Source organism: Rhodnius prolixus, unplaced genomic scaffold (genome assembly GCF_049639745.1).
Source record: "Rhodnius prolixus isolate KJV_2025 unplaced genomic scaffold, Rpr scaffold_5, whole genome shotgun sequence".
In the NCBI taxonomy this organism is placed as follows: Eukaryota; Metazoa; Arthropoda; class Insecta; order Hemiptera; family Reduviidae; genus Rhodnius; species Rhodnius prolixus.
The window spans coordinates 12,236,749-12,252,700 of NW_027411624.1; the positions used below are offsets into that span (position 1 = coordinate 12,236,749).

Consider the following 15,952-nt stretch of genomic DNA (forward strand, 5'->3'; position numbering starts at 1 on the left):
TGAAAGCCTTAATGTGTTAGTATAAAAAAAGGGCTCCACATTCAAATAATTTTTCATTTATTATCTTCATTATTGTTTTCTTGTTATTATTTCTTTACAATATATGTATTCGTGTGCAAGTGAGTTAGGAAGTAATTGTCCCTATCATTGTGCATTCAGATTAATTTTCATAACTGTAGTTATCTTCATAATGTGGAGTATATCTTTGAAAACAGCAGTAAATGATATTAAAATATAAAAATAAACTTCAGGAGTAGAATAATATTTCTTATGAAAGTAGGTACATTACGTTCATTACGCTCTCTTGGCAACACTGAATCAAAGAGAAGAAACGTGTAGATTGTTTAGCGTTTAGCAAGCTGGAAGGTTATACGGTTTAAAAGGAAGGCACGCTATTGTAAGAATGTACATCAAGTGGAAGAAATAATTAATTAGACAAAGTTGGCGTTACATAAATAATGAATAGCGGGAGAAAAAATGGTGGTCGAGGGGGCGGAGGAGGAGGTAAGATGTACTATTAAACTTTGACAAATATATTCTTGTATATTGCTTGACGTTTAGGTGGATCCGAAAATATCTTGAAAATTATTGTCCAGGTAGGTTTAGTGGGGGCGGTGGGAGAGGCTTTAGAGGTGGCGGACGAGGTCGTGGAGGAAGACCTTCTTTTAATGAAGGCCCTCCTGAGAGGGTAAGTATGTGATGAGCATGAGAGTTGAGTTTCTCGGGGACATTTTTAAGTAAAAATACGTTTATATTACAGGTCATACCAATCGGACATTACAGTCATGCTTGTCAAGACGATTTGGTTTTAAAAGTAGATTTAAATGAGGAAGTACCTTATTTCAATGCGCCTATATATACAGAAGACAAGAATCAAATTGGAAAGATAGATGAAATATTCGGGCCAATAAAGGATTATTTTGTTTCTGTGAAGTTATCAGAAAATATTAAGGCGAAAAATTTCAGATTAAAGGATAAGGTAAGTTAATATATTTTTATCAATTGAATTCAGTATTATAAATTGCCTAAACACTGGTGAATCGCATGCTGCAGTGAGGTACACTTCCAAAAATGATTTCTTTCATTGCTATCGACGGATATTTTGTAAATCTACTAGAAAATGGCAATTATTTTTACCGCAAACCAAGATTGTTTTTTCAACTCGGACGGCCCTCGGATTTTTATCATCCTCAGAGTTTGGACTATCCAGTTCATATACATAATTTGATTTCCGCTTTACTTCTTTTTACCCCTCATTAGTTGACCCTTCAATAGGATTGTCTATTTGTTCTTTCTTAGCTAAGAAACATTCTTGAGTGAACCAGGGTTTGTTTACATGTGAAATTCTTGAATGTAGGTTCTTTTTTGTTTTTAAAATTCAAGTTTCTATCATAACATTCTGAATAAATTAAATTTCCATTCGATAAATTATGTATAAAAAACAGCCATTAGGCTGTACTCGTTAAATGGCTCTTCACTGCTTATATTATCGAGACAAAATGAAAGCTTACATAAATAATGATCGGATGTTTCAAAGTAATTTTCAACCTTAAATCTAGTCAAAAATCTAAGCAGCTAGGAGACAACCAAACTAAGTCGATCACACTCATATTCTGATCACTCTAGAAATTTTCTATTTGTAGTAAGTAATAGCTGGTTACAAGAATTTCTACCTGTTGCTATTAAACTGCCTTTTAGAATAATAATAATTTTTTGAGAATTAAAATACCTACTTATCATTCGAGCAGGAAATTTATAAATAGAATTACCATCTTGGTAGAGCCACTCTATCTCGAAACATCTAATCAGTGTGATTTTCTTTTTTTCTTTCAAATTTTAAGTACCATATTGTTTTTTTTTTCTACTTCTACATTTTCTGGTTTGTTGATGAATTCGTTTAATAATTGTCAATTATTTCAAATTCAATTTTTATTTATAGCTAAGACATTAGGTATTTCCATGCGCTACTATTTCGTTCCTTCGTCCATCTTACTTTTAATAAGGGCTTGAATTAATTTTTTTTTAAAAAAATTTATATTTAAACTCGTCGGATGATGCATAGTTTATTGAAAGTAATGGATATTTAATGTTTAGTGGATCGTTAAATCTAGGTAGTGTGCAATACCAGTTTCCTGTGAGAAATGAAAAACTAAATATAGTATAGCGATAGGATTTGCTCTGACTCCATAGTTTGGTCTGAGATGCTTAATTTGTACAATTTAAATGTTAGCTGTGATTGTTTTACTGCCTCTTTACTTCTCCTCCTCCCGATTTCCATTTCCTTCAAATAACTATTATTAATTATTTGATTGATGCAATTTTCGCAAACAAAACAAAGCGAAAATCATTTTAAATGTTTTGGTAGCAGAAACATTTTTTATAATGTGGGTGTATTCTAGCTGTATTCACTAATTAACTTGTAACACGTTGCTGTTTCTAGCTATATATAGATCCAAGAAAGCTGTTACCTCTACAAAAGTTTCTTCCACCGCTTCCTGGTGCGCCAAAAGGTGCTGGCGGAAGTAGAGGCCGTGGGGGTGGAGGAAGAGGTGGGAGAGGAGGAAGAGGGGGAGGATTTGGCGGAGGGCGTGGAGGAGGTGGTCGTGGAGGTCCGAGGAACTCCGGTTCATTCAGAGGAGCAGGCGGCCGCGGGGGCGGTGGATTCAGAGGTGGCGGCGGCGGATTTAGAAGAGGCAGATAATTAATTATACATGGACTTAACTCATTTTTAACTTTAGTTTTTAAAATATATATCGTTATAAAAATAATATGTTCATTTAATGACTATCCCCTCATAATGTTAAAATGCATGGTAAATTTTGTTGAGATCTTTTTTTTTATAAAAATACGAAGTAAATAGGTGAACTTTAAGACAGTACGTATTTTAGTATTTGTCGTCAGTATTTTAATGACTTTAGCATTAATTAAATTCAATAATGTTGATTCTTGAATGATTTATACTATTTCAATCAGTAAGAATCATTTTAGTCCTTTTTCGAATACAATGAAAAAGTAAACTGCTCAGAATAAGTGTTCGATTCCTTTACGAAATGACTGGAATAAAAATATATTTTTACGTCAACTTTAACCAACTTTTGTTAAGGTTTGAATTAAATTTCTCTATATTAATTTTGGACTCATTGTTCTTTAGTTGAAGGAACAAATGCCTATTTTTTTTTTTTTTAAAGTTTTTTATGAACAAGAATGAGTTTTATTATTTGTATAATTAGGTCAAAATTCAGTTCAAAATATGTGTTTATTCAACTTATATACTTATGTCAAGCTTTCGGCCAAGTACTGTGACCGTTCTCAAGTTATGAAGCCTTGTAGAATCAGTTGTTTTGATTGCATTCTTACAATGTTTCCAATGAAATTTAAAATTAGTCTTAGTAAATTTCTTAATTTGTATATTGAACTAAAAGGCTGCGTAGATTATTAAGTTAATGGTATTGAATTAGACAATTTCACGATCATTCAAGTAATTAGAGTACGAAATTACTTATTAAACTGATAACGCCCAACAAAAGTAGAATAAATTTTAAACAAAGTTTTATAAAAATTACAATTAAATCTTGATTTTCTATGAACAGCTAAACAGCTGATACGCTAATCTTAGTATCAGCTGATTAGTGGAAATTTAGTAGTCAGCTGTTATTACCTTTACTGTGCAGTTATCAGTTAGTTTAACTCGAGTTCTGTTGGAGGTAGCATCACTTCTACGCAGTAAGTACATTTTCTTAGTTTAAATTGAGAATATTCCATCAAATTTTTGTAATTATTAATAGAGTATTAGAAAGATAGGAGAATACATTCAAAATTAAGGTTTTACGTGATTTTGTTTAAAAAATTTAAGATCAAATAGAATTGACCCAGTACAGGCATGAATTGTGTACATCTAGGAATTTAATTGAATATATTTTTTAACTATTGACTTCTTTAGGGTAATCTAGTCTTAATAATAAATTTGGTGTTTTGTTTGTTTGTTTTTTTTTAGTAAGTAGTCATAAAATTTATTTCATTCAATTGAATGCATGGTAAATTTCGTTGAACAAAAATATCTCTAATAGAAATTCAAGTGATCTTTTTTTATAAAAATACGAAGTAAATAGGTGAACTTTAAGACAGTACGTATTTTAGTATTTGTCGTCAGTATTTTAATGACTTTAGCATTAATTAAATTCAATAATGTTGATTCTTGAATGATTTATACTATTTCAATCAGTAAGAATCATTTTAGTCCTTTTTCGAATACAATGAAAAAGTAAACTGCTCAGAATAAGTGTTCGATTCCTTTACGAATTGACTGGAATAAAAATATACTTTTACGTCAACTTTAACCAACTTTTGTTAAGGTTTGAATTAAATTTCTCTATATTAATTTTGGACCCATTGTTCCTTTAGTTGAAGGAACAAATGCCTATTTTTTTTTAAAGTTTTTATGAACAAGAATGAGTTGTATTATTTGTATAATTAGGTCAAAATTCAGTTCAAAATATGTGTTTATTCAACTTATATACTTATGTCAAGCTTTCGGCCAAGTACTGTGACCGTTCTCAAGTTATGAAGCCTTGTAGAATCAGTTGTTTTGATTGCATTCTTACAATGTTTCCAATGAAATTTAAAATTAGTCTTAGTAAAATTCTTAATTTGTATATTGAACTAAAAGGCTGCGTAGATTATTAAGTTAATGGTATTGAATTAGACAATTTCACGATCATTCAAGTAATTAGAGTACGAAATTATTTATTAAACTGATAACGCCCAACAAAAGTAGAATAAATTTTTAACAAAGTTTTATAAAAATTACAATTAAATCTTGATTTTCTATGAACAGCTAAACAGCTGATACGCTAATCTTAGTATCAGCTGATTAGTGGAAATTTAGTAGTCAGCTGTTATTACCTTTACTGTGCTGTTATCAGTTAGTTTAACTCGAGTTCTGTTGGAGGTAACATCACTTCTACGCAGTAAGTTCATTTTCTTAGTTTAAATTGAGAATATTCCATCAAATTTTTGTAATTATTAATAGAGTATTAGAAAGATAGGAGAATACATTCAAAATTAAGGTTTTACGTGATTTTGTTTAAAAAATTTAAGATCAAATAGAATTGACCCAGTACAGGCATGAATTGTGTACATCTAGGAATTTAATTGAATATATTTTTTAACTATTGACTTCTTTAGGGTAATCTAGTCTTAATAATAAAATTGGTGTTTTGTTTGTTTGTTTTTTTTTAGTAAGTAGTCATAAAATTTATTTCATTCAATTGAATGCATGGTAAATTTCGTTGAACAAAAATATCTCTAATAGAAATTCAAGTGATCTTTTTTTATAAAAATACGAAGTAAATAGGTGAACTTTAAGACAGTACGTATTTTAGTATTTGTCGTCAGTATTTTAATGACTTTAGCATTAATTAAATTCAATAATGTTGATTCTTGAATGATTTATACTATTTCAATCAGTAAGAATCATTTTAGTCCTTTTTCGAATACAATGAAAAAGTAAACTGCTCAGAATAAGTGTTCGATTCCTTTACGAATTGACTGGAATAAAAATATACTTTTACGTCAACTTTAACCAACTTTTGTTAAGGTTTGAATTAAATTTCTCTATATTAATTTTGGACCCATTGTTCCTTTAGTTGAAGGAACAAATGCCTATTTTTTTTTTTTTTAAAGTTTTTTATGAACAAGAATGAGTTTTATTATTTGTATAATTAGGTCAAAATTCAGTTCAAAATATGTGTTTATTCAACTTATATACTTATGTCAAGCTTTCGGCCAAGTACTGTGACCGTTCTCAAGTTATGAAGCCTTGTAGAATCAGTTGTTTTGATTGCATTCTTACAATGTTTCCAATGAAATTTAAAATTAGTCTTAGTAAATTTCTTAATTTGTATATTGAACTAAAAGGCTGCGTAGATTATTAAGTTAATGGTATTGAATTAGACAATTTCACGATCATTCAAGTAATTAGAGTACGAAATTACTTATTAAACTGATAACGCCCAACAAAAGTAGAATAAATTTTTAACAAAGTTTTATAAAAATTACAATTAAATCTTGATTTTCTATGAACAGCTAAACAGCTGATACGCTAATCTTAGTATCAGCTGATTAGTGGAAATTTAGTAGTCAGCTGTTATTACCTTTACTGTGCTGTTATCAGTTAGTTTAACTCGAGTTCTGTTGGAGGTAACATCACTTCTACGCAGTAAGTTCATTTTCTTAGTTTAAATTGAGAATATTCCATCAAATTTTTGTAATTATTAATAGAGTATTAGAAAGATAGGAGAATACATTCAAAATTAAGGTTTTACGTGATTTTGTTTAAAAAATTTAAGATCAAATAGAATTGACCCAGTACAGGCATGAATTGTGTACATCTAGGAATTTAATTGAATATATTTTTTAACTATTGACTTCTTTAGGGTAATCTAGTCTTAATAATAAATTTGGTGTTTTGTTTGTTTGTTTTTTTTTAGTAAGTAGTCATAAAATTTATTTCATTCAATTGAATGCATGGTAAATTTCGTTGAACAAAACTATCTCTAATAGAAATTCAAGTGATCTTTTTTTATAAAAATACGAAGTAAATAGGTGAACTTTAAGACAGTACGTATTTTAGTATTTGTCGTCAGTATTTTAATGACTTTAGCATTAATTAAATTCAATAATGTTGATTCTTGAATGATTTATACTATTTCAATCAGTAAGAATCATTTTAGTCCTTTTTCGAATACAATGAAAAAGTAAACTGCTCAGAATAAGTGTTCGATTCCTTTACGAAATGACTGGAATAAAAATATATTTTTACGTCAACTTTAACCAACTTTTGTTAAGGTTTGAATTAAATTTCTCTATATTAATTTTGGACTCATTGTTCCTTTAGTTGAAGGAACAAATTCAAATGCCTATAAATTTTTTTAAAAGTATAATAAATAAGTAAAAGTATTTTTACTTTAAAAAAAATGCAAATAGATTAGAGTGGTGTTGAGAACCTTAAAAAATTATTTGAATAATTTAGATTTGCTAAATGTATTTTAGAAATTTCTGGCTGTAGAATTAACATTTAAAAAAGCCTTTTTAATTATAATTTCTAATAAATGTTTCAATTTAATTTTTAATCAAGAGAGATTTCTGTTTTTATTTGGATTTTTACTTTTCGCATCCCTCTGATCATAGCCATCTGCAAAATGCATGTTAACCTATTGACTCCTATTACCATCCTTAGTTTATTAAATAGTTATTACATAATCTAATTTATTTTATTTTCTGAAAAATATGTTTCACTAATCTTTTTTTCTCTTTTATTACAGGAACCGAGTTCGTGTTAAAATCCCCGGTAGTGATTGCTTCGGAATTTTTTTTACCTTTTATTAACTATTATTATTGATATTTTAACCTGTGCGTATTTAAAAGTAATAGCTTCCGGTTCTTCCAAATTCCGCTAAAGTAAAGCCTGCGAAGTATTTGTTTGCGATTAAATATTTTTAACTAGTGTCAAGTGTCTAGTGCCAATTGACGAGGACTCCTGCTCTTCCCCCTCCGCCAAGACGCATAGGACTACATCGATGGATATGTAACAGCAAGAAATTGTTACATATCCCAACCTACAGCAAAAAAGGTAGGCTGGGGAATTATAGTGGTTATATCGATGACGTTCGGGCGCGATTAGTAGAGTGTCACTCGCTATAGGCTAGCCTACAGCGAATGGCTCTCTAAAATCTCCTTATCAAAAATTTAATTTTTTCATTCTTGGCCAAATTTTACTTAGAATTACATACTATACTTTGCGAACGATAAACACTTCGGATTTATTTATAATTATGATTCAATTTATTAGGGCATGTTAGGAACTTCAAGAAGAAGGATGACATAACACATTAGATAGTTAAAGTAATTTAAAAATTAAAGTTTAGAATTTGCTTTTTAGTTAGGGTTTTCAGGTGGACCAATACAACATATTAGGTAGTTAAAGTAATTTCCAAATTAAAGTTTAGAATTTGTATTTTAGATAGGGTTTTCAGCTACACACCAACCAGCCACTCTATTTAGTGCATGATATATATTTAGTGCATGACAAAATGACACTAGTCATTTTTTAAATAAATGGAATCATAATTATTCATTTATATGACCACTATTAATATCCTTCTTCGGAACTTCAAGTCCAAGTAGAGCAGAGGGGTAAGTCAATTCTGCATGTTACTAAGCATGATTATTTTTATATTTATTTTATGTATATTATTTTTGTGTATTTAGATATTACTTAGATTTTTAAAGTCATTTCAAAATTAAAGTTTAGAATTTGTTTTTTAGTTAGGGTTTTCAGGTGGACAAATATATATTAGTTAGATAATTAAAGAAAATTTCAAAAATAAAGTTTAGAATTTGCTTTTAGTTAGGGTTTTCAGGTGGACAAATACAACATATTAGTTAGTTAAAGTAATTCCAAAATTATAGTTAAGAATTTGCTTTTTAGTTAGGGTTTTCTTTTCAGGTGAACCAATATATTAGTTAGATAATTAAAGTAATTTCAAAATTAAAGTTTAGAATTTGCTTTTTAGTTAGGGTTTTCAGCTACACATCAACCTTGGAAATTCCGCATGATTACTTTTATATATATTATTTTTATGTATTTAGATATTACTTAGATTTTTAAAGTCATTTCAAAATTAAAGTTTAGAATTTGCTTTTTAGTTAGGGTTTTCAGGTGGACAAATATGTATTAGTTAGATAATTAAATAAAATTTCAAAAATAAAGTTTAGAATTTGCTTTTAGTTAGTGTTTTCAGGTGGACAAATACAACATATTAGTTAGTTAAAGTAATTCCAAAATTATAGTTAAGAATTTGCTTTTTAGTTAGGGTTTTCTTTTCAGGTGAACCAATATATTAGTTAGATAATTAAAGTAATTTCAAAATTAAAGTTTAGAATTTGCTTTTTAGTTAGGGTTTTCAGCTACACATCAACCTTGGAAATTCCGCATGATTACTTTTATATATATTATTTTTATGTATTTAGATATTACTTAGATTTTTAAAGTCATTTCAAAATTAAAGTTTAGAATTTGCTTTTTAGTTAGGGTTTTCAGGTGGACAAATATGTATTAGTTAGATAATTAAAGTCATTTCAAAATTAAAGTTTAGAATTTGCTTTTTAGATAGGGTTTTCAGATACCAGGTCTTGTGTTTTACACAAACAACATCAATATACTGACACCATATCAACAATCACATGGTATAACAACATTACCCGAACAACACTACATTCTTATATAAAATCAGTGAATACCTGGAGGAATCCAGAAGTAGATATGTCCTTATACTTTTTGCTTAGATAATTCTTTGATAACTAGAAGTCTGCAGGAATTTTCAATCAATTGATTTTTCAATTTAATTTGATTCCTAGCCGTAACGGTTCTTTTTTTTTTGCGGGGCTTTTATAAAACTCACTATTTTGGTGTGTGCAAGCATTACACGAAATATTATTAAGTGGGGAGTTTAAGAGCGGTGTCGTTATTGTTGTCCCCTGGCAGCATGTTGACTGTAATGGACAAAATTATTGAATAAATATTTAGGGTTTTTGTGAATCTTGTTTAAATTTTTTTGAAGCTATCTTTATAGCTTCTTTTTGAGTTTTTTTTTTCTAAATTGTTGCAAAGTTGGGTTAAGACAAATTATTTTCTGTTGGTATTGGAAGGGAGATCAAATTTCTTTGTCAGTTCGGTAATTCGATAGGATGTAACGTTCTTGATGAATTATTAATCTGCCTAAGCAAGATGGTATCCACAATATTTGGTTTCCAGAAGAGCTGAGTCCACCATCAAAGATTCATTTTATATACATCAGTATAGTACGGAGACGAACGTCTAATTCTTTTTCATATAACTTTGTTAATTGTTTCTTTCGTATCCATACATTTGCATCTAATTATTGGGAGAAATATGTTGTAATAAATATTTAGGGTTTTTGTGAATCTTGTTTAAATTTTTTTGAAGCTATCAAATATAAGGAAACACAAATTCTGTTTTGAGAAGTTCAGGGGTTTCTTGAAATTTGTGAGCAGACTAACATTTCTTCTGCATAATAAATATTGAAATTAGTTACATTTGTTAGATTCACTATATTAAAAATTGTATACTTGACAAATAAAAAGAAATGAATATTAATTTTTTTTAATAATTAATGATCTTTAAATATTATGATAAATTTTAGAAAATTTATAACACCAATCTAAATGAAATTGTTTTTTAGGTGTTCATTGTTTACTCGTAGTTTGAATTAAATCTAAAAACTTAGTTGTGAATCTTGCCAACATAAAGTTATAACAAATACTTTAAACTAGTGTTTTTCTTTAATCTATGGAGAAGGTATAGATTAGTTATTTAGTGAGATCCAACGATTTTAGTTCAATTCCTGCTGACAAAAGGCAAAACAAGGCACTCACTGTACACCAACTGTGGTTTCTGCTTCTTCATAAACATCAGTTAGTTCGTCAATAACGCTTCATCAAACCATATTGCAGAAGATTTCCAACGTTTCCAAAGTCTTCTTATGCTTTTTATTCTCCCGATCCTTGTTACATAATCGCAAAAATTATCCGCACCTCAACTCAACAAGTTAACATCATTCGGACAAGGTTCTTCTTTTTTCAAGACTACTTCCTGATTTATTTGGACTCGACAATCTTCGTTACAACTTTTGAAGAGATCAAGAAAGCAAGATTCAAATGACTGTTCTTCAACTTGCCTCAGCTCATAACAAACACCTGTTGTAGAATATCCACCTTTTCTCAAGCCCACATCTTCAATCAGAGAGGATTTATTTCGACGCTGTAATCTTCGTTACCACTTTTGAAGAGATCAAGAAAGCAAGATTCAAACGACTTCTACTCAACTTGCCTCAGCTCATAAACAACACTTGTAGAAGATCCATCTTTTCTCAAGCCCACCTCTTCAGTAAGTTTTTATATAATTTTTTGACCTCTAATCAACAAGTTTCAAGTCAAGTAAGTTACTAGTTATTTGTGTGGTAGTGACAATTCGTTAAATTTTAAACGATTATTCCAAAACTTAGTAGGCTATCTATACATTTGCCCAACAAGAAATTTAACCTTCATCTTGTAATTTGAGCAATAGCATTGCTATTGTGGCTATGAAGGATTAAAAAATTGGTTAACTTATTTTGATTAAAATTCCAAACTGTGTACTCATATTCTTACAACTACGTAAACAATTTATTAAAAATCACAGAATCTTGTTAGAGTTCCGTTGTTGCATGGGATTTATTTTTGAATGTGTTTAAATTTCTAAGTTCTGAGTAAGCCTTATTGCGTATACAGTACGTGATCTTTTTAAGCAATAAACCAAACTTTAAAATGGTTTAAAGACTGAAGCTTAAGTTCTAAATAATAAACATTACAGAATTTCTATTTGTCATCTTAAGTTGGAGGAAGAAATCTTAATTTCATTATATTTTTAATTGTAGAATGGTTCATTGATCTATGTGAACTAACAGAACTGCAAATCTTATAAATTTGTGAAGTTTAATTCTTCATTTTTTTTTTATCGAGACTTTCAGTTTAAAATTATTACTGTTATTAATTTAGTCGTTGCAACCTGCAAGTTTTTTTTAGGGAGGCTAGAGTGTATAATCGATTTTCTCAATTCAATTTTCTTCTATGACATAGAAATTGGGCTCTACCGGAGGTTCAAAATTTTCAAAAACACTCAGTAGTGTCATCTCTCAACATTTCACATTTAGAGCTTCTAATCGGTTCCAAACGTAACAAACAGTTCGCTACTAATTGAACATTTGTTTTTAGAAAATTTAATTTGGATAAGTACTTATTTCTAATCCCAATATTAATAGTAAAATTACCTAATAGTAAGTAATTACTATTAGTTTTCTAGCTTTATTCTATTGTCTTCGTATTCTCGAATAATTTATTATTGATTAATTTCAGTACAGGATAGTTTCCGTTATTATTATTGCTTCTTACTTTATTGAACAGTACCTTGAATAGTGAGGAAATGATAGATTTTTTTTCTAATTAAATTAATTTGTATCAACGTTATTTACTTAAACTTAACTTTAAAGTTCATTACTTTAGTTGATTGCTGCTTAACCGTAGACTTCTATACAAATATAGATTACCAGTTCTTCTAACTTGGCATTAGATAAAAATTAAATGATCTTATGTTTATATCAAGTAGATATTTTAATTACATTCAATAAGTTAGTATATTTAGCATGAAAGAAAAATATTCTGCTAAAATTCAGATAATATATAAAAATATTTTGAGATAATGTAAAGTAAAATAGATCAATTAAAAAATTACACTAAACTATAACCAGTAAACTAAATGGCACAACAATACAAATAAATTTTAATAGAATAAAATAATTAAAAAAAAAAAGAAGAAGAGTTTATTTACTTTTGTAAAAACTTTAAATACATAACTAAAATTACAAATTACATTTTAAAGAAGAGAACTGACTTTGTGATAAAGGTTTGGGTTTTAATCTTTACAAGAGCAGAATTAAGAATGGGTATTTTGGGTATTTGGAAAAGGGATTTGCAAGCAACGAGAGATTATATAAATTTAAATGTGTGGATTTATGTTTTGTATTATTTAAATTAGGAAATTGTTGAAGAAAAAATCTGCTGAGACGTTCAAGTGTCTTTGTTTTGTCTTGTGTTTCTGTTTGGTTATTGTCTACCATTGCTTTGTACATGCTGCGTAGTTTTGAGTTCATTACTTAGGGAAAGTAAAATTGTGGTTTTCACAAGAGGGTTAATTTATTTTAACATTAAATTTTGTGGCTACATATTCTATTTTTTTTAAATACATACTAAATGTGACCACACGTATTTGAGAACAATCAGGACATACAATCTTAACTTTTTCACTTAATTGGGACTTCTTTTTTTATTTCATGTTACCTAATTTTATTCCAAATAAACCAAAACAACAAGCATCATAATTATAATATATGCTGCAAAAATCAAATATCACTTTTTTTCATCTGCTAACAAAACAGAAGACCTGTATCGAGGTAATTGCAGAAGCTGGACTGCAGCCAGTCCTGAGTCATCTCAGATACGAGGTGTTCAAGATGTTTTGTTAGAAATAAAAGAAAAGTTGATTATGGATATTTTTGGCTAAAAGACAGATTGTGATGATGTTTGTTAGGAGTTTGAAATTGGAATATGAATTATTTTTGTCTTTAGTAACATGAATTCAAAGTAGTACGATTGAGTTGAGCAGGATTGTTAAATAGAAGGTTCTGATAATTGTTCACAGTATACGTTGGTAAAATGTAAAATTTAAAAATTAGAATATTCAAACACAAAATTTGTGATTTAAAATAACCTTTCGGGCACGCAATTTCATTTCTGATAAATCTATAATTCTGAATGAACTCAAGACTCTACAATAAAACAATGGTAAACATTTTACCCAAATAGAAAATACTAAACAAGTCACTCGACATATTCAGTAGAATTTAATCAACTTAATAAAAAAAAATAATACTCAACAGAGAGCCAAACATTTAAATTTACCAGCAGTAGATCGCTCAATGCTTGCATCTTTCACTTTTTTTTTAAACTAATATCCATATTTTAATTCCTCATTAAAGATTAACCTATAATCACTTACTTCAAACAAAGCTCGCCTTCATAAAATGCAATTACTGATTTAATATTGTATTTTAAGTTTATGTCAATGAAATGAGCTCAATTTATTTTATTAAAATTTATTTTATGTTAAAGTGTTTCTATTAATCACTGTCTTATAGTTCTCTATTTTTTTGTAGTTAAAGTAAATTTAATTTTTATCTAAAAATATTATTATCTTTATTTGTTTTTAAGGAAATTTGTCTTTCATTGATGCTGAATTTAATTTATACTACTTTTAAATATATATGTACAAGATCATTTTATTGCAATCTTAATGTCAGTCTACAAGAATTGTCTTTTAAAACGTTATTAGAAGTCTGCAATTGTATAGTTTACAACTACTAGTAATAAACGCTTTCAAGTTTAAATAAAAACTAGTATTGTTTAAGTAAGTTATTAAAGTAAATACAAATATATTTAAGGGAAACTATTTAAGAACCGCATCTTCTAAAATAATCTATCATTTGTTCATTATTTTGGTCTTTGTACTGTTAATTATAGTCCTTAATATTGAAACAAAAATATTTGTCTCCAAGTTAGCTCAAAAGGTTTTGTCTATCCGGAAAAACAATTAAATTTTCTTTAGAAACAGACTTGCGTTTTCTCGCAAGGTGTTTGTTACTTCTGGTTGCGAATAAATGATACATTTTTCAAGCTCTAAATGGGAAAATTGGCGAGAGATAAAGTTTTGCTTTGAACCATTTTGTTCTAAAGCTGTGTCACTTTGAGAATGGTTTGAATTGAGAAACGTTTTATTCAGCTAGTTTTTCTCTTGAAAATGTGTTGGACATCACTAAATCATGAACAGTAATAATAAGTTTAGAAAAATCAAGTCTTAATACTTCTCAAATGATCTGATTTCACTGTTCTGTATGTAAACATAAGACTCTAAGAATATTGTATTCTGAGACCGATTTTTAAAGATAATGAAATTGAGATTCTCTGTAAACTTAAAGCTGGGTCTATCGTTCGACGAGATACGGCGGGTACTTCGTGTTGGCTTTTAGCTCGTCGGAGAAAAGCGTGTCGCTCGACGAAGGAAGGGCGCGGTCGATTTACACGGTATCTAGTCGCCGTTTTTGGTTTCGTAATTCTTCTAGGGTAGCATGCTACCGTTATACGCCGTTTTGCGATTTTCTGTTTCGTACTGAATTGATCGCGTTAGTTCATGTTCATTTAGACCCGGCCTAATAAGAAGGCATATTAGGAAAATTCTATAAAGTTTTTATTTAAAAGAATAAATACAAGTTTCAGTCTGGTAGCAATAATAAATTTTGGTTTAAATATGAAATAAAAGATCACGTCCAGTATTTATGCAAAAATTGTCTTATAAATTCAGTTGTTATTAATTTTTTCACATTCAAACAGGCAACTCTCTAACACATAGACAAACTATTCCGAATATATACCATAACGTGAACTATTTTTGTCTTTCTGAAGGTCACATAATTTACGAAAATGCATTCCAGTTTGGAATTTGAGTTCATTTAATTTTACCTTCATTACTTTTGAAAAGCAAGGCCTGATTGGGCTTAACCATTAACCTGATCATGCTTTTCTTTTACAAAAAAAGCTTTGTTAGTGCACACATTCACAAAAATTTGGCATGAATTTAGCATCCTAATAGGCTAAATATTTCGTTTTACCTGTAAGTAATTTGGAATAATCTTTTGTCAAGTATGGTAAATTTTTTTGAAATATACGTTGAATAGAGGTTAGGTAGGTATAGAGAAACTGGATTAGGTGGGATAGATGTATTGGATTAAGTGGGATAGATGTACTGGATTAGATGGGATGTATGGACTGGATTAGATGGAATAGATGTACTGGATTAGATGGGATAGATGAACTGGATTAGATGGGATAGATGATCTGGACTAGTGGGGAAGATGTACTGGATTAGTTGGGATAGATGATGAACTAGATTAGATGGAATAGATGTACTGGATTAAAAGGATAAATGTACTGGATTAGATGGGATAGATGAACTGGATTAGATGGGATAGATGAACTGGATTAGATAGGATAGAGAAGCTGGATTAGATGGGATAGATGGGCTAGATGATCTGGATTAGATGGGATAGATGATGAACTAGATTAGATGGTATAGATGGGCTGGATAAGATGGGATAGATGAACTGGTTTAGATGGAATAGATGGGATAAATGAACTGGATTAGATGGGATAGATGTACTGGATTAGATAGGAAGGTAGTAATCGTTAGGAGTATCGTTTGTATGTAGCAGTACAAAAAAGGTAC

The 15,952-nt window shown here is 29.2% G+C and overlaps 1 protein-coding gene across 1 annotated transcript; it reads left to right on the forward strand.

Moving 5' to 3' along the window:
- The first annotated feature begins 186 nt into the window (after positions 1 to 186).
- Positions 187 to 2,768, forward strand: Gar1 (Gar1 ribonucleoprotein). The gene is made up of 4 exons (XM_074135398.1): positions 187 to 504; positions 597 to 688; positions 761 to 979; positions 2,441 to 2,768. The coding sequence occupies exons 1-4, from the start codon at positions 459 to 461 to the stop codon at positions 2,699 to 2,701; spliced, it is 618 nt and encodes a 205-aa protein (XP_073991499.1). The 5' UTR covers positions 187 to 458; the 3' UTR covers positions 2,702 to 2,768.
- Positions 2,769 to 15,952: the final 13,184 nt, after the last annotated feature.